This window comes from Gallinula chloropus, assembly GCF_964237585.1.
Source record: "Gallinula chloropus genome assembly, chromosome: 1".
NCBI lineage: Eukaryota > Metazoa > Chordata > Aves > Gruiformes > Rallidae > Gallinula > Gallinula chloropus.
Window position 1 is genome coordinate 21,882,398 of NC_140085.1, and position 19,327 is coordinate 21,901,724.

Below are 19,327 nucleotides of genomic sequence, written 5' to 3' on the forward strand. Positions count from 1 at the left end.
TTTATAGCTTGCTTACTCCAGCCAGGCTCATCTGAGCCTCCCTAAACCCCTGGGGGCTAAGAGAGATAGACATAGGTGTGAATCCTTTGTCTCTAAAGCTTTGTAAATCCTTATAGGTGAAAATAAACGGCAGCTTATTTTAAGCAAGCTGTTTGGTTGCTCTATGAGCTTTCAGCCCCAGCTCCAGGAGGGAGATTTGCCGACACTGAGCTCTCTTGGACGGAGTGGGAAAAGACAATTTCCTGCCATCAGGAGGCAGTCAGAGACTGGGACAAGAGGATGAGCGCTGAGGGAATCCAAACCAGGCAGTTCAAGGCAGAGAGTCACAGCATTTGTAGGGGGTCTCGTTGAAAAAGTCGTGGAGGGGACTGCAACACGATGTAACAATGATACCAGGAGTTCATGTGACTCATCTCACTTGATGTACATGGTAACTCTCAGTTTTGTTGCTGCAGGTATGTTTGTCTTCAAAAACATTTATGTTTTGCCAGCAATATCTTTTTTTATCTAATTTGTTTCACCCCCTTAAATCTCACGAACCAGCTTCTGGTCAAGACTCAAAAGCTGTCTTGGCAGAAAAATGGTCTTGAGGAATTACTGTGGCAATCTCATTTCAGGGCTGTGCCTACAAGTGCAAATTAAAAATAAAAACTAACTGTAATAACTCTGAGATTATTTAACTGCTGAAAAAGTGTTCTGAGTAAAACCAAAATCATCCTACTCTGGTCAATGGAAAAGAGTCAGGTAGTTACATTTCACAGTGTTTGTGTTCTCACTGGAAACGATGAGCAGAGTAAGAGATCTTTCTTCTTAAAAACAAACAAACAAGCAAACAAACAAACAAACAAAAACTCCACTTGAAGATTAGACAGGCAAGCTTCCAGTTTTGAGTACCTGAAAAAATACTACAGGAGAACTTGTAAAATCCTGGAATCTGCTAAGTCTAGCAACCACTAGTGTGCACCTGGCTCAAAGTCTAATTCTGAGTGCAGAGAGCAGCAGGGACAGAAAAGAAAAATTTGAAGCCGCCATTGAACTTGATCAAGATGTATATGAAGATTTTTCCACTATTTTTTTCTACATGCTATTTCAATTTAGGATGTTTGCTCCTTAAATGCAGAGCCTTGCTTACAAGCCTGCCAAAGATTATACAATTTTTTATCCTGTTGGATCATTTGCTGATTATTTGGTAACAAGCATATTATCTGTGTTATTTCTAACAAAATACTAAAAATAAGCTCTTTTTAAAGCATTCACATTTATGATGAGAATATTCTTTCTTTTCCCACAGTGAGCAGTTACAGACTTGTTAGCCCCTAAGGTAGTGTAAGTTAGTCTGCTCCAACTGGAACATGTTTTGGGATAGAAGAAAGCCCATAGTACTTTCTCTTATCTGTTTGTCTGTACCAGTGCAGCATGCTGCATAGTGCTCATTTCAATGGTCAAAGATGTGTTTCTTGTCTCAAAGTCACAGCATGTCTCTCACATATACGACTTTGATTCTCTTCCCACAGGAGAGAACAAAAATATAACTGAGAAACAAAGGCATATTTCTGCAGCAGGATTTCAAGGGTGAAAGCCTGTCTGCCTGGGTTGCAAGGAGGTACCCTACACCCACACAGGAACATTGCCTGGGTCTGGTGACACCGTTGTTCAGCCTCACTCTTGCTGAGAAGGTTTCCACACAACACCTCAACAATGAATTTCCTTCGGCGGCGTCTCTCAGACAGTAGTTTTGTGGCGAATTTGCCCAATGGCTACATGATGGATTTGCAACGCCCTGACAACTCCACGAGCTCCCCAGTTTCTCCTGCCATGGAGAGAAAGCATCCACAGCCACCACAACCCTCACACTCTTCCTCTACTGGCACCAGCATCTTCAGCTCCATCTCCAGTGCCATGAAGCAAACCACACAAGCGGCTGCAGGACTAATTGACCACTCGACCAGCCCCACACCACCTGTGGCCCAGAAACCCAAGATCCTGCTGGTGATCGATGACGCACACACAGACTGGTAAGTCATCACAGTCCTCCCTGATGCCTTCAGCTCCACAAAGTCTGGAGGACAGGAGGGATCTGGAAGGCATGGGCTATCTGCAGGGTGTGCACAGAGACTTTCACACCTAGGCCACCAGATCTGATCCCAAGTTAGTGTCTTTTCAGTGACCTGCATAAATGGCAGAGTTGGCTTTTCTCCTATCTTGCTTGGAAAAAATGGTCATTTGGCACTCACTGGCAAACTCCTTGATAGCCTCAATATTTGAGCACACACAGGACATTCTTGGCTTAGCAGGCTTAGCTGAGCTGTCACATCTAGAAATGATTCTAAGAGGTCGCAGCTGAAGGTATGTTAGTGATGCAATTCAGAACCTTAGCCTACTGTTTGTGCTGCCTCTAAAAGTGAAAAGGGACTCACTCACTCTCTCCAGCTCTCAATGTCTCTGTATGAAAATTTGTACATAAGTTACTAAATATAACCCAACCCCACTACTACCAATAGCAATGACTAGAGTTCATTTGCTGGGCAAGGGCCCTTCACCTACTAAGCATCATGGCTATTGGCAAAAGGTTCTCAGGCTCAGCTAAGCCTCAAATTTATCTTGTCTGGTCTCTGTTTACAAACAAAAGTTTGAAAGTTTGTTTCTCTTGATACTGGCCAGCAGAGGACACTTTCCAAAGGGTAGGACAACTGAAGTCTTCCAAAATGTTAGAGAATTTACTTATTGCTTGCTGTGTGTTCCCTTTCAAAGTCAGATGGTTTAGAAACTTTAGGAAAGCTGGCCAAGAGACCTATGTGGGGGAAAATCCAGAGCATGTGTTGAGGAAATGTTCATTGTTTCATCTGCCAGCTTGTCACAACACAGAAAAAGGAAAGGCTAGTACAGGCAAGGGAACCATAATGAAGACTTCAAAATGGAAGAAGGTGGGTTAACAGGTCTTGGTCAATGGAGACTGTTTTATTGTTCTATTCATCTCATGCCACTCTTCTGTAAAGTCACCTTTGATCTTCTTTGCTTTCCCAGGAGAGTGGGGATAAGGTGAGAACTGTCTCTCTGTATGTATCTTCACAAAGCAAGAGCTTTGCTCTTAGCTAGAAAGGGGCAACTAATTAGTGCAACTAGGTCAAGCTTCTTCAGCCTTCTTAAGTAAGAGAGGGAAAGCAGTGGGATTTTTTCCCAAAGGAAAAACAACTTTTTAACTGAGTGGTAAGTCCCTGATAACGTGGTCATCAAATGTTTCACCAGCCTAGTGTCCTTTGTCACAATAGCAGCCTCTTAATGCCAGATACTTCAGTTGCCAGTACCAGTCTGGCTTAGCTCTCATCTCTCCTTCCTGTGTGCACCTGCAAGTCTACGGCAGGCTGATGCTCACCAAGGTCCATCTCAGTTTAGCATTTTTTGCAGTTCCTTGGAGATGCTGCCAGGTGGCAGTCCCTTAACATAGCATCCTCCAGCATGGGATTGAGGGAGGGATAGAGGGAGGGAGGGAGGAATGGATGGATGGATGGATGGATGGATGGATGGATGGATGGATGGATGGATGGATGGATGGATGGGAGTCCCTTTAGTGCACAGCTCTAGCATCTGATTATTATACAGCACTGCTTAGTCCAAACACTGTAATCGGAGAGGGAAGCCCTAGCTCAAAGGCCAATCTAGTTTTTCCTTGAGGTAAATGGCACTAAAGGAAGCCTGGGCAGGGGAAAGTATGAGGAGGTCTTGGACTCTGTTACAGAGTTTTCATGTTTTAAAATACACACTGCATTCAAATCTCTGCCTTTATATCTCCCAGCTGCTGCTCTGTCATGCAGACTTTGTGGTCTGTGAGCTGAATTTACCCAAGGAGCAGCAGCTGGGAGATATAAAGAGGAGGTATGGCTACCCATGCTGTCTTCACTTCTCCACTCGTGTGCAAGCACTCCTCACATCCTGCTGTCTTGGATATCCCTCTGCTGTCTGTAGCTTAGCGATTTATACTCATGGTGGGGCAACCCCTTTCATTTCTTCCAGCTCTCTGCCTTATCCACAGGCTTGCACTTACCAAATAATGCTGCTTATACAGGCTCCCTGCCTCCACTCTCTCTAAGGTTGAGGCCACTGATCAAAATTAGTGTACATATTCATGACCTTATCCTGACATACATATGACACAGAAACAAAAGAAAGAACATTACTAACCCTTGCCTGCCTCAGATTTCCATGGATCTTTCCATGGGCAGAAACACATGCCTAGAAACTTCCTCAGCCTAAAGGTAGCAAGCATGTTGTCCTTTCTGAGAGAGCATACCAATGCAACCACTCTAGTAGGCCAGGAGGGCTACTTGGCAGTTGATTTTCGTGTCTCCAGAAAACTCAGTGAGCCCTTGAGAGCCACACTGGAAAGCAGTGGCTCCATGGCTCCACGGGTGTTTATTCTTGGTAAGGTACTTCTGAGCAATGCCAGTCATCTTCTTGGCCTCAGTCAGGGTGTTATGTGAGCTCAAGCTTACCAGCTTGAGGAAGGAGTGTTTGCCTTGGGAGAGCACAGCTGAAGAAGCTTGTTATCCAGGGATTCTGGCTGTCTGCTGTGCAGAAAGAGTCCCAGGCTTTGGAGGGTGAAGAAGAACCTATTGTTACTTCTGTGGTGGTGATTGGGGGTTTAGAAGAAACATGATGTTTGTGATGCATTTCACCTCTGCCTCTCTTGATCTTGCTACTTGTGCAATCTTTTGTCTTTGTTTTTCAAGAAACCTTTTCCTTCTTTTGAAATAGTTAACTCTACTAGAAAAGATACCCAAGAAATAACCACTGAATAACTTGCTTAGGGGGGCGGAGGGGAAGGGTTTCCACAATGCCTCCTCCCCCACAGCAAGTTACATGGGGTTTACAACAAGGACTAGCTTGTTCACAGACAGGAAGGTTGAGAGACAGTGGAATCTGCTATTTGATTTCTCTAAATGAAAACACTTTCTCTTAATGGGAGACTGCAGCAATATTGCCAAGCCAGATATTAATTCATCATCACTGTTTGTATTACAGCACAGGCAAAGAGCTGCAATTGTGGATTAGGACAAGGTGTTGCACAAGTGCATGATGAAATGCTCTAACAACCCAAACAGGCAAGTGTTGAATGCACTTTAAAGTGACAAATGACAATCCTTTCTATTTTTAAGGGACTACTATGTCTCTGATGGTACAGTACAGCACTCAACTTCTCTCAGAGGTCTGGAGGAAGTGAAGAGCACCCATGGGAATCCATGGCCTGTCTTCCTCCATAAAATCCTTACCACTCTTGACATGCAATATGTGCTGGTTTATTCCAAAGACAAAGTACCATAAAAATAATGTGAGCCACACAGAAAAAGATCAGCTGCTTTCTGCATTAGCAGCAGTAGAAGAAAGGTACGTTTTATTAAAAGCCAGAGAAGTCACCCAGCTTTCTGTTAAAGTGGCAACATTTTGACAAATTTTCCATCCTTCTCCAAGACCCATCTCTAGTGCATTTCAAGGAAGCAACCAGTGAATCTGCTACATGTAGGATGTGCACAAGAGGAAAACACTACCTGAACGGCTCCCTCGTGCTCTTGGTTTTGACAGGGAGTCCTCAGAGGCACCCACACTAGTGAATGTATCCATGCAGTGGCATGCTAGGGAAAAATTCTGCTTCTCTTCCATCATTAATGGTATTTATCTCAGCCAGGTAGCCTCTACCTGGAGAATGAGGCACCTTCTTGTGGGCTGGGAGTATCTGTGCATTGGCAGACTTCCAAAAATACATCCACAACTCACCTACGGCAGCTGCTAGAAAGGCTGCTCAGACTTGAATACACACGTGCAAACACACAACAAAAGGGAGCAGGACCATGAGGAAGAGGGTGGCAGGACTCCATGTAATGGCAGATGGACCAGCTCCACCAGCCCGACCTCAGCCAGGAGGAAAACATCCCACCTCTGGCAGCTTCCTCACCCGACACACTGTTAAGTACAATCATGCTCTTGCGGGATTGAGTTTCTCAGCAGATCAAACAGGATTTGGTACTGTGAATTGTTTAACCCCCATCCTCTGCGAAAGTGCTCAGCTTTCTAGCCTAATGCTTCATATTTAAACAGATTATTTGGGAAGTGATCAAGCACAGCTAAGGCTCCTATTAACAACATGTGCTAAAAACATTGCTTTTTGGACCAGACAGCATAACAAAGTTGTGCTTGTTGCATTTGTTAGGTATCTTGATCCCACTTGTGAAATGTCACTTTTCAAAGCCATTGATGTGTTTTGCCCACATTTCAGGCCATTTGAAGTGCTACCAGTGTTACATGCTGTCTTGCACAAAATACATGTTCCCTATGTGTGGTGGTCCTACACTCAAGGATAGTGCTATGCTTCACAGGGAAAAAAGACACATAGCATATTTTAGGAGACACAAAATTGCATTGTTGTTTTCCCATTTACTTTACAGCCAAATCTGCATGAACATACTGTCTGCAAAAATTTCAAGGTGAGGGAAGAGAAAAGCTGTGATTAATACTGAATGCAATCCGCTTAATACATCTGAAATGGTTCTTTGTATAACAATAATGTCATGATTCATGTCTAATTAAGGAATGACCTGACAGGATTACAGTTTTATACCACACAGAGGAAATTATCAAGACTTTTTTAATAAAACAAAACCATTTTTACTTCTGATGTGCATGACAATGTGGAGCCTCAGATATGTCATTTGTCAAAAAATGTAACTGGTCAAATAATAACAGCCTAATACTGAATTTTAGTAACATGGGACTTATTAAATCCTGATTTTTTTTCAAGAAATTCCTTTTCAAAAATATTCAATGAGTGTCATGAGTCATTTCATGCTTTCAGGAGGCTGAAGATGATATACTAAGGCTCCTATTCAGAGAAATATTTCTATACCTAACTCAAATATAATGGTAAGTTTTGGACTAGCTTTTGTCTTTGGACTTTATTATCATTTATCTGTATTATTATTACTCAGAATTGCTACTTCAAGCTTGATCTTAGGAATTTGCAGAGTAAATTTCAAAATTTTGGCTACTTTTCCTAATAAGAAGCCCCAAATCATCTAGCATGTTGGTAACTGATAATAAATGATTATGAATTAGTTTTTATTATACAGGGGTAACCTGTATAATAAATGTTTCATGAGTTCGGTGCAACTATGCCATTGGAATTTGGAAAAACTTGCAAGGAAAATTCATGTTTTCACAAATCTGGCTAAAATAGTTGTATTTTCATCATTTAGCCATATCTACCCAGGCCTGAATACTGTTGTTCCTATAATTCATACCAAGTGTGACTTGAGAGCAAAAAATTGGATTTTAGGGAAAGAGAAAGCAAGTTTGTGTTAAACTTGCACGTGTGTGCACGTGCACATGCATGTACATGTGCACACACACTTGGAAGCAGCATGAAGAGTTAATGTAGAGGGGTGAAAAGGAGGTAAGGCTGTCACAGATATTCAATAAATTGCATTTATCACATCGCTTTCCAATCTGTTTTAAGTATATCACCATCATGTCTGTCTGTATTTTTGTCCTGCATGTGTAAAGCAACTTGGGATCTAGTCCTCCTAAATGAAAGGTGATACAGAAATGAAAGGATTAGTATCATTACAAAAATAGACACATGGAATATGGAAAACATTCCTCACCAGGTTATAAATATGCTAATGTAAGTCAAATCTGGGACCTTAATTGCTTTACCAGAGTTCCTATAAATGCATAGAATTTAACCTCAGAATGTCCTGCCTAGTCCTGTACATGTTTAAAAAAAAATTAAAAATCCCTCAGATGTACTTCTCAGGGTTTGTGAGCCAGATTTCTTTTGATGGAAAGCCAGCAGCCCTGCCCCAGTGTTGGTTCGAGTTAGCCCAATTCCCTGCTCCTCAAGTTCAGGGAGGGCAGATCGGAGCTGGGATAAAATATTGCACAATCCTCAACAAAATGATACCCCTCACAAACAGCTCCAGGCCCTACCATCTAGATTTAGCAACCTGGAAATGTTCCAGCAATGTACAATTTTGATAATACACAAAATAAAATTGCTGCCTCATGTGGCACTTAAAGCAGCCCCCCACCTCCACCTGCTCCCCGGCCTCAGCTCTTTGTGGCCATGAAGGATGTGACCACAATGTAGCCTGGGTGGGGGACCAGACCTACAGCAAAGTGTCCTTCCTATCCTAAAAGCTCAAAGAAGCACAAAAAGCTGTGCCCAAAAGCAATAGCACTGCACTAACTAGTGCTTCTTCTCTTTGAGGGGAGGACACAGGAGTGGCTTTGATTACTCCCCGTCTCATGAGCAGGAGGTGGCACAGGAAGATGCTGGGAGGCCTGTATTATGTGGGACTCCATAGTTCCTTGAATAGAAAGAGCAGCCTGAATGGTTGTGTCTGCGATCATTAAAGTGCTGGTGGCTTGCCAACCCAGGTCTCCCCCAAAAACAAGCCTTCAGTTCCCTGAGAGAAAGGGAGGATTCACAAAAGGAGATTCAAAAAACCCTTTTCCCTTTCTGCCCTAGACCTTCCCTTTCTGTGTGCATTCAAGCCAAGAAAATCCTTTCGGCCCTGTAGGGTGGGACCTCAGGCCTCATCAAGGACCTCACCACAAGGACTTCCTTTATCCAAAACAAAAAACAACCCCATACCATCATCACAGCCCGATACAAACCTCTTCTGCAGAGGCGTTTCTTTCCTTGGTGTGATCCCATAACTCATAATGCCTTGGGGGTTGTTTTACGGTAAGCAGAGCAAGCTGGGTCTTGTGGTTCTTCCCAGAAGGCAACAAAGGTGATCTGTTGCTACGGCTTGACCTTGGACATCAAGGACCTACCTGCAGTGCAGCTGAACTAGCTCTCAATTCTGTGGCTCTACCACACCAGGTAGTGACAGCACCAAGAGCAAGACGCTCTCACCCTGTGGAGGTATGGGGCTGCAGTGCTGCACCCCAGGGTTGGAACTGGAACTTTTGTGGATCTCCTGACAAAGTATCAGTGTATTCAGGGTGACCTTCTGACCCAACCCAAAACTTAGATTTACCTCTTGGTGTCTGTCTTTCTGTCTGTCTGCATAGTCTGAGTACTGATTCTTTCTTTTTGCACTTACCTCTGGTCCATTTAACCTGTAGTTCAGACCTTGCTTTCTGTGGTGTCAAAGCACACGACCATCATGCTTAACCATCATGCTTACCCACCACCTTTAGCACCCCAACATACCCCCACCCCTGGCCCAAGGTACTCTTACAGAATAAATACTAACTACCAGTCAGTCCATCCTAAAGTTCTCGAAGTAGATGTGGACAAAAGCTCCAACAGGTTGCAGAGTCATTTTTCTCTTCCCTATGCCCTCAGCAGTCAGGACTTGACCATCTCAATAGTCCTTAACTATTTGCACCTGGGAATTGCTGAAATGGGGAGAAATGGTGAAGAGGTTGAGGGATAGCCCCTGAAAGGAAAACATTCCTTGTTTTCACCCCTGAAGAAGAAAGGGCACAAATGCATCTCTCCTCCCCCCTCTCCTCCCCACTGCCTTTATAGCGTGTAGGGGCTGGGGGGTCGGGGCATTCCAGCGGCTGCTGGCCAGTATCCTGGAAACTGCCTCCTTTTTCCCAGTCCCAGCCCCTTTTATGAAGGAGACAATGCAGACATACAGTGAGTGCCTTGTGCATCACTTGGGCCCCCAGGCCCTTTGACATGGGGATTTCGTACAGTGGCTGACCCTCTCCCCTCCCTCCCTGAGGCCCCCCCCCCACCCAATACAGGGGGCTTCAGCCTTGCCTTTTCCAGCCTGATCCAGAAAGAAATTACATGCCTTCTTTTTCCCAAGGGACTAGAGAGAAATATGTGTAATGTGATTCCAGTGAAATAATTCAGATAATTCCAGAATTTACTCATGGGTCCCTTTTGGTTTATTTACCTAGGTCTCTTCTTCAACATTTCTCTCCCTCTTTCTTCCACTCTCTCCCTTGCCCCCCGTCTCCTTGAGTCCCATGCATATCTCCTCTCCTCAGCACATTTTGCTCTGGCCCTTCCACAGGGTGGGAAAGGCTGGTTCCCACTCTGGATGAGAAGTAGTCTCCATCCAAAGTGTGGCTTGGCTTTCTTTGCCCAGTCTGTCTCATTCCAGAGACACAAACTCAGTCAGAGAATCTGGAGGAATTTGCCATTACAACATCCCAGTGCCCTTCTTTGGCATGATCTCAGTGATATTGAGCCCATATCTCGGGTGGAGGTACAAGCCTGCTCCTGAATTTGTAGCTCAAGGCCTGTCGAACAGTGATGCCCCAAAAAGTGCCTGGATTCATCCACATCACAGGGAATTTGGACTCAGCCTTATTGGTTCATCTGAAGGATGGCTTCCCAGCTTCTCCAAGACATCCTACTAGCAATTGCAATACCATTTGCCAGTTCAGCTGCACTGAAGTCTCTCACAGGAAGATTTGAGCCATATTTCTTTGATCTCTTCCTAGCCTAGAAAATTGCTTCATACAGGAGCCATTTTACTTTAAAGAAGTTCCATGAATTTGACAAAACATACCAGCCTGTCTTCAGAGCTGCATAATGTGTCATGAGCTCTGCTTTGCCCAGCTATTAGACCTGCAGGAACAGCTTTAAGCTTTGAATCACTGCATTCCTCCAGGCCATTACGATCACTTTAAATCCTTTGTCCCTCATGGCTATTCCTGCCCCAATGCTGTGGCCAGTGGTCTGCAGCTTTTCTTATGTCAGCTGCTATCTAGTGGCACTGAACATGGAGAAGAGCTCCTTGGGCGCTTTCCCTAGCTGATGTTTGATACCTGGGCATCTTTTCCTGTTCTCATCTGTGTAAAGCATTTTCCAGTGTGGCAGAAGCTGTGCAGCCCTGCTGCAACCCTGATGCCTGATCCCCACAAATCCACAGGAAAACAGAAGCAGTGCTTGGAAGTAGTTTAGATATGCCTCTTTGCACTCTTGGTGCAAAGAACTCTGCTGAACCTAAAAAGCCCTACCCCACATGTGGGAGTTGCTTCTCTTGTGCTGTGTTTCTCCATGATACAGGAGCAGCACAGTGCTCCACTTGCCCAACTCTGACTCCCCTGCACCTGGTGACATGCAAGGCTTTGATAGGGGACTTTGCACCCCGTGAAGACTGAACCTTTGTGTATGCAGACTATGGGTCTTAGTAAAACGGTGCAGGGGAGCATGTTGATTTGGGCAGCCCTCATATAGATGCAGTACAAGCTGTGACAGATGTTGGTGACACCAGAGGGATAAACTCTCATCTTACAGTGTCTTACAGGTGTGTTTCCAGGCTTGGATCAGTGCTGGGCTCCCTTGCTCAGACGGTTTGCAAACACCAAAGGGCACTGATGTTACACATTGACTTTCTGTGAACTGGCTCTTATGTAGGTAATTGGAGGTAAAATCTTCATTTAGATTTTCCCTGCTGCTATTAAGGATACGTTCTGTATCTGACAGAAGATTGTGTATAGACTTTCTCCAGCCATAGTCACTGAGACTGACTGTGACTGTTTCATGGCAGCTCTGGAAAACAGGCTTTTTTCTTTCCAAAATACTTCTTATGAAGAGGCATCAGGTTTCTTGTGGCCCTGTAATCATGTCAGAGCTGAGGCAGAAAGCAGATGTTATGTTTTTCTGATGGCCTTGCACCCAGATAATAGGTCCTTTTTCAGACCATGTGGCTTCATCACAAAGAAAGTGGTGTTTATGTCAAGCTTTCTCCCTGGAAGCCGAGGCAAACCTTTGGCTGTTTATTATGGTGCTTCCTCACCCCCAGCCAATGCAGACACACTTAAATGCATTGGCTGGTACTGTAAATCCCACCCAGGAACTCTTCTTGAGCATGGCCCTGCAGTTTGCTTCAGTCAAAACATGTTTACATCTAATTTACTGCAATCACAGCAACCGCACAAACCCATCTGCAACCCTGCCAAGCCAAATCATAATGCTGTGCTCTGGCAGGTTGCACATCTGACATGCTTTAAAATAAAGGGATGGTCAGCCAAGTGGTGGTCAGGGCTCTTCCCAGGAGCAGGGGTGGGTTTGTGTGGCCAGTGTCTTGCCCAGTGTCCTGAGCTGGAAGATGCCAGACAGCCTCCGTCATAGGGTAGTAAGACACTCCTCTGATTACTGACTGTGCTGAAGGTTCATGGGGACACTTCTGAGGCTCCCCAGAAAGGATTATGACTGTTCTCTTGGGTGCTACATCCCTGCTGCACCACAGGCTCACTAGATAACCGTGAAGCATGTAATTTCCTAGGCAGAAATCTACAAGAGCTTTGCTCAGGAGATTTTGGGGCAGAGAGCATCCACAAAGGTCTTGTACAGTCTCACCTGCCAGGAACATCCATCTTTCTTTCTCCTGCATCCTCACCAGAGCAGCATGACCTTTATTTCCTCCATCCCACATTCACTGTAGGGACCAGAAGCCATTTCATACATTGCACCATACTGACCAAAAGACTCTCTCACTTACAATGGAGGCATTGTGATGTTTCCGCAGCATCAGTAATGATTGATTGAAATTTCAAGAGCTTTGGGATGATGCTAAAGCCATTTTTCATTTCAACATGATAGCCTCTACAGCCCAGGGGCTCCAAAACCCTAGGTGCACATTGACAACATCACTCCATCCATTTCAGTGATGTTTCAGTATGAAGTGTTTCATTCTTACCCTGAGCTGTGTCAAGATGTGGGCTGACCAAAATATTTTTCTGCAAATTGCTTAGCACCTGTAGTCTTCAGAGACACTCGGAGCAGGTTAACCCTCCTGGGGAGCTGTCTTTGAAAGATAGAGATGTATTGTTCTGTTAAAAGAAAGTTAAATGAGACAGGGGATGAGCCAATAACTGTGTGGAAAGACGGATAAAGAAAGGCCATACAGTGTCTAAGTCTCTATCCCGATGACTACTCACATTGGATGTGTCCTCTGGGTGACCATCCATGAACAGAACTGGTACTGCAGAGATGGGAGAGAGGATTTTTTAACCATGTGAAGGCTAATTTAATGGACTAGGCAGTGGAAGCCTCTGTGTTCCATCTGTACCGGGCTGAAGACCATGATTAGTCACACTTCATTACAAGCTGAAGCAAAGCAGCACCAAGAAGTTTGCAACCAGCTGGTCAGTAAAGCGGAGAGGCCATAGAGGGAGGAAGTGTTTTTCATAAATGTGGGTAAGGAGTATACATTATGAGTGTGCTGGGAATAAAAACAGGCTTGTACCAGTGAATAGTGCGCCTCAAATTTCAGAGCAGTTCCTGTGGGCCCACTTAAAGCTCATTCCAGTTTCTGAGAAGTCGCTGGTTCCAGCAATATCCCCAATGTTTAAGAGTGAGGAATGTTGCCAGACCCTCTAGAGCCATGCTTCTAGAAATGTGATGGAATTATTAAGTGAATTTAGTGTTCCTGTTTATTGTTAGAGGAGTGAGGTCTCAGCTTGTCTGCTGAGTTGCTTTTTTACATGCAAAACTCATCAATCCAAAAAAGAAGGGGGGGAAATGAACCGAGTTCTGCTTTTTATACAGGATGGGGGTTGTTTGTGCCACTTGGTCTTGGTCACACCCGGTTGACATTGTCCCTCAATAACATCTATGTGGAGGTCTTACTAGCACCATGCTGATGGATGAGAAGTCTGGGAAGGGAAGCATGATACAGCCTTGTTAGAGCGAAGTGAACAACTTTTGACATTTTTACTGTCTTTTTCTAACAAAGTGAAAACTCTTGACTCGGTTTTGAGCCAGGATGACAAAACAAAACAACTTTTTATTTACACTTCACACTTCTGGGGGAGGGGAGCATTCGGCTGAAAACTGGCATGTTTCAGCCATGGGGAAAATTGCCTTCCTACTGTCTCTCCTTTTTTATTGGAACAAATAGACACATAGTAAAAATGTGAGCCAGCTTCTTTTTTTTGCTAATGCTATAAAGTAGGGAGCAAAGCCGGCTTCCCCTCATTTTCCTTTACTTCTTTATTCTGCCCTGTCTTTGCCAATTGGAAACAGAACGCAGAGACTTACTTTGTCTCTGGAAACAGCTCTTGCAGGGCTTAACTGTGTTTTCAATGCTTTCCAAATAGAAGAGCTTTTTGGAACCTACATGGCCTTCCTGAAGTTTTAGAGGGGAGGTCTGATAAAGTAAATTCATATTTGCTTCCATTAAGCTTGTTCAGCAAGGGTAAGAATTGAGGAGAAAGAATCACAAGGGAAATTATGTCGGCAATTTCCCTGCTGAATAATGAATAGAAGGGGTATTATACACACCTATGAATAAACCCCCTAAGACTGCCTACCTTTTTCCTGTGTTTTCTTCTCCAACATTACTGTCAGCTTTCCCTTCTCATGAACTGATCCTTCTGAAAGTGGTTTGTTGTCTGCGTATCATAGGCACCTTAGGAGCACAGGGGCAAAAGGTATATGTCCTTCTCGTGACAATGTTCAGCTCCAAAGCAAATGCAGTTTCTCAGTTCAGAAGAGATCTTTCATTAATGACACTGTAGATACAAATACTGGTTCTCTAAATCAGTAGCAGAGAGACAAAAGAACCAAAAAGCAGCTCTGTAGCAGGAGAGAAGAGAGTAGGCTTCACAAGTAGTACTTCAGCTGTGATGACCCTTGCTCAACATCAGAAGTACTTTGTGATGCCATACCATATGTTGCTCTCCATCTTTTACAGAATAAAGATTATTAAATGAGATATAGCAAGGAATCATCAATTTGAGTTTTTGCTCTGGAAAAGATTAGGAGAGTATTTGGGTTTCAGTTTGCAAATAAAATTTATAAAGTCACAAGCCTTGAAAGAACTTTTCAATGTGGTTTTCATCTAGCCTGGAAGGTTTCTCCTGGAGAGTGGAATTCTGAAAGAAGATAGGAATTAGGAAAACATGTTGTGACCCGGCTAGAAATTCTTCAGCAAAAAGGGAAATGCAGAAGCAAAACAGTATGTAATGAAAGCCAAAACTCTTCTTTACCCATGTTTGTCTCTCTCATTTCTTCTGCAGGGCCAAATACTTCCAGGGGAAGAAAGTGAATGGAGAATTTGATATACGAGTGGAACAGGTCAGTGACAACTGAATTTGGCTCTAAGAAATGTGTGTGGACAGGGCTGAGGACATAAAACAGATAGTCTGGATATTTCTTCTCTTGAAGAAAGGAAATAATGAGGAGTTTTAAAACATGTCCATTGTCCCTGATGGGCTCGGCCTTGGCCAGCAGTGGGTCTATCTTGGAAACAGCTGGCATTGGCTCTGTCAGACACGGGGGGAGGCTTCCAGCAGCTTCTCACAGAGGCCCCCCTCCACACACACACACCTACCCCGCTAGCAAAACCTTGCTATACAAATCCAATACACTTTAAAATAACATTTTCTGTTCTGCTGATGGGACTATAATTTCTTCCGTTGGAAGACTACCTCCCAGCTCTGCATATATGCCTGAAAAGGTGCAAAGCCGGAAAGCCAGTATGCTACAGTACAGATTGATGTTATGTTCCACATGCACACTATGCAAGTCTTCTGACTTACCCTCATTTAAGTGTAAACCCTTTGGTTTAAGTATGTAAAAGAACTACATATGGGAAAATCTTTTTACTGTTGAAAGTCCATAGAAACAGTGAGGAGGTTCATGGTCTGTTTTACGATGTGCTCTGCAAGGCACTGGACTAATTCTCTGTTTCTCTGTTAGCCTTGGCAGTAGCCATTCATTTCAGCTGCAAACTCTTCATGCTGGGCTCTGTCCCCTCCTCTCTGTGGTAGTGCAGTGTCTGTCAAAATGAAATCTCAGCATTGATTGAGGCTTTGTCATCTAACTTGAAAGTGGGCATAAGAAAAGAGAGATGTAGAGAGGAGCTGGTGATTGTGAAGGAAACACATGCTTGTTTTATACTTATTAGGACCATATAGCTGCTTGGATGGATAAAGCAAGCTGCTGCCAATAGATGTTTGAATGACCTGATAATTTCTGTCTTTGTAAAGCTGTTGATTCTGCAGTGTGTGTGTGTATAGAAGTGGATTTGAAGATTTTCTCAGGACCTGTTGCCCTTCATAAGGTGTTCCTTCTCTTTTCAAGGGAGTGCTGTCCAGTTGCCTAGGACTATACATGAGCACACATGTTCTGATCAAAGGCTGTGTCCGGGACGGGAAAGTTAACAAGTCATTTTCTTGCAACTGTAATGCTATGAACACTTCATTTTTCTCTTTTTATTGGTATCACACTTGTCAGTACTGGACGATATTAGCAAGAATAATTCTCACTTGCACTTCCTTATCAAAGTATTTTGCAGGTTGCCCCAGTAAATGTCCTAAAAGAGAATAGAAAAAAACCCCAAAATAATCACAGTTGTCACACAGAGGCGTGGAATGAAATAATAATTCAGATCTGGTCTCCAAGCCTCTGATCCAACCTGCTCCATCACTCAAAGCAGGGTCATCTTCAAAGCTAGACCCAGTACTCTTCAAAATGTTAATCCTTTCATGAACTTCCAGCTTCTCCCTTTCCCCTCATAGTCTTTATCCTCAGATGTTATTGCACTTGAGGTCCTTAAAAAGGATCTTCAAATAGTTGGTGAGTGGAGGAGAACAGAAGTGTACTCTTGATTCCTGATGGGTTAGACCCAGCAATGACCCTTGTTATCATCATTAGGTAGCTTATCACATTTTGCCAAAGTTTTTTTCAGGGGGACTGGCCCAGTCTGTCTCTTGAAACCCTTCACATAGGCTGAATGCCCATGTTTTAGAAGAGGCTCCAAATTGCTCCAAACGAAGATGGAATGGCTGGCATGACTGTGCTGGAGAGGACCATTGCCAGGCCTCTTGTGACCTTCTTTAAATACTCAGCGTAACAACTGCAATATTGGGCAAGGGAATGAAGCATGCAATGGATAGGAGAGGTGAAGAATAATGAACAAGGGCCCTTGTTGCTTCCCCTTCACTGCACCTCTGATAAGGCAACATAAGCTCCACACAGCAGGCAGGAAACAGCTTTTGTCTCCTCCAGACCTCAAAAGTAAAAGGGATGACCACTTTCTTCTTCTAAATCCATTGACTATCAAGGGAAACACAGAAACTGTATTGTCAAGGGCAGTCCTCAAATCTGACCTCAGGCCCCTCTGCACATCATAAGGCCAAGTGAGGGGCACTTCTTTCTTCAAACTGGCTTTTTGTTCCCTTCTTTTGCCCACACGACCTCACTCAGTATGTCTTGATATTCATTGTTCCTTCACTGATTATTTTGAGCTTTCCTCATTTCTTCATCCTCCTCTTCGAGAATAATCCAGGAAACTAAACTGTTTCAGAACAGGTTTCCTGAGGCTGCACAAAGACTCTCTCAACCTGAAAATTTAAGGTTCTTCCACAATTTTATTATAGAAAAAAAACAACCAAACAAACACAACAACATAATGAAACAAACAAACAAAACAAAACAACGAGGACACCAAAACAAACAGGAAAGATCTGTGTTACCAGCCTGGTCTAAATGTTACTCTTCGAGTTCTCAGCTCTCCAGTCTTTGCTAGTCTAACTGTCCCGTGAACACCACACAGACTGTGCCATGGTGCACAAGCCCTGCCCTAGCTGTTAATTTCTTAATAAACTCAGATCAAGGTTTGACTTTCAGGGACCTCTTGAACTACTTGGTCTGAATCACAGAATCACAAGGTTGGAAAAGACCTTTGAAGATCATCAAGTCCAACCATTCCCATCCTATGCTAAACCATATCCCTAAGTACCTCATCAACCCTTCTTTTGAACACATCCAGGGAAGGTGATTCAACCACATCCCTGGGCAGCCAGTTCCAGGCCCTGACAACTCTTTCAGTAAAAAATTATTTTCTAATATCTAATCTAAACCTGCTCTGGTGCAGTTTCTTACCATTTCCCCTTGTCCTATCTCCTGTCACTTGGCTGAAGAGAGCCTACTTGGTTGTAGGCGCCCACCGCTCTACAATCTCCCTTCAGGTAGTTGTAGGTGGTGATAAAGTCTCCCCCCAGCCTCCTCTTCTCCAAGCTAAACAGCCGCAGCTCCCTCAGCTGCTCCTCATAGGATTTGCCTTCCAGCCCCTTCACCAGCCTGGTTGCCTGTCTCTGCACTCGCTCGAGGACCTCAATGTCCTTCTTATGGTGGGGAGCCCAGAACTGCACACAGTACTCAAGGTGCAGCCTCACCAATGCCGAGTACAAGGGCACAATTACTTCCCTAGACCTACTGGCCACACTGTTTCTGATATAAGCCAAGATGCCAGTGGCCATCTTGGCCTCCTGGGCACACTGCTGGCTCATATTCAGCCTGCAGTCAACCAACACCCCCAGGTCCTTCTCTGACTGACAGCTCTCCAGCCAGTCTCCCCCAAGCCTGTAGTGCTGCATGGGGTTGTTATGTCCCATGTGCAGCACTCTACACTTGGCCATGTTAAACTTTATCCCGTTGGTCTCAGCCCATTGGTCCAGTCTGTTCAGATCCCTCTGAGGAGCCTCCCTACCCTCAGGCAGATCAACACTTCCTCCTAGTTTAGTGTCACCTGCAAACTTACTGAGGGAGCATTCAATCCCTTCATCCAGGTCATTGATAAAGATGTTGAACAAGACTGGACCCAGGACTGAGCCCTGGGGGATGTCTGCTCAGTAAGTTAATTTGGTTTTTCAGTTTTCCATTTGATCCCACTTCAGATAACCACACATTATTGCCTCATCCAGAATACAGTTTGCCTTAGGAAATTTTTTTATATTTTATAGGAAAAAAACCCCACTTTTGATCTGAAAAGCTAAATAACAAAAAGATTTGAATGGAAGAAAGCAGTGAAAGGAAATATCCAAATGTTAAATACTACTGAAAAACCACATTGGGAAAAAGCAGCTGCCCTGTTTTTTCTGACAGGGCTATTCTTTTCTAATTATTATTTCTTAACAAGCCATTTCAGCAATCTTTAGTGGAAGCAGGGAAGGATAGTAGATTATATTTTTTTAAAGCCATGACATCACTTATTTATAATGGAGCAGCATTGCTGAAAGCAGCTCTGTCTCCCTCTCAGCAGCGGGAAGTCAGTTATCTAATCTGGTTATACACCCCTACCAGCTCTCTGAGCCGCCTCTCCCCCTTGGCTGTCATCCGAGGAATGCAAGACGTATGTGATCATGTTGTCTCGCTCTGTCTGTCCCACACACCCAACACTGTGGAGGATACTGGCTGATTTCAGCTGAATTGGAGAAACAGGCAGAAGTTTCAAGATAATAAATTTCTACAAAAGGTGATTTCAGTTCATATTAGACACTAGATAATCTGCAGGGAAGAGGCTGTTAAATGCCATCCTGCTGCCCAGGGACTTGCTTCTGTAAGTCCTAG

The 19,327-nt window shown here is 44.0% G+C and overlaps 1 protein-coding gene across 2 annotated transcripts in view; it reads left to right on the plus strand.

Annotated features, from left to right (window-relative positions):
- Positions 1 to 1,698: 1,698 nt before the first annotated feature.
- The window catches only part of SYN3 (synapsin III), a gene marked incomplete at both ends in the record, with an annotated part of 175,576 nt that continues 157,947 nt past the window's right edge, over positions 1,699 to 19,327 (plus strand). For both annotated transcript variants that reach the window (XM_084273252.1, XM_084273253.1), the window contains 2 exons: positions 1,699 to 2,015; positions 14,992 to 15,049. In XM_084273252.1, the coding sequence (XP_084129378.1) occupies positions 1,699 to 2,015; positions 14,992 to 15,049 (375 nt within the window). The remainder of the gene's footprint in view (positions 2,016 to 14,991; positions 15,050 to 19,327) is intronic.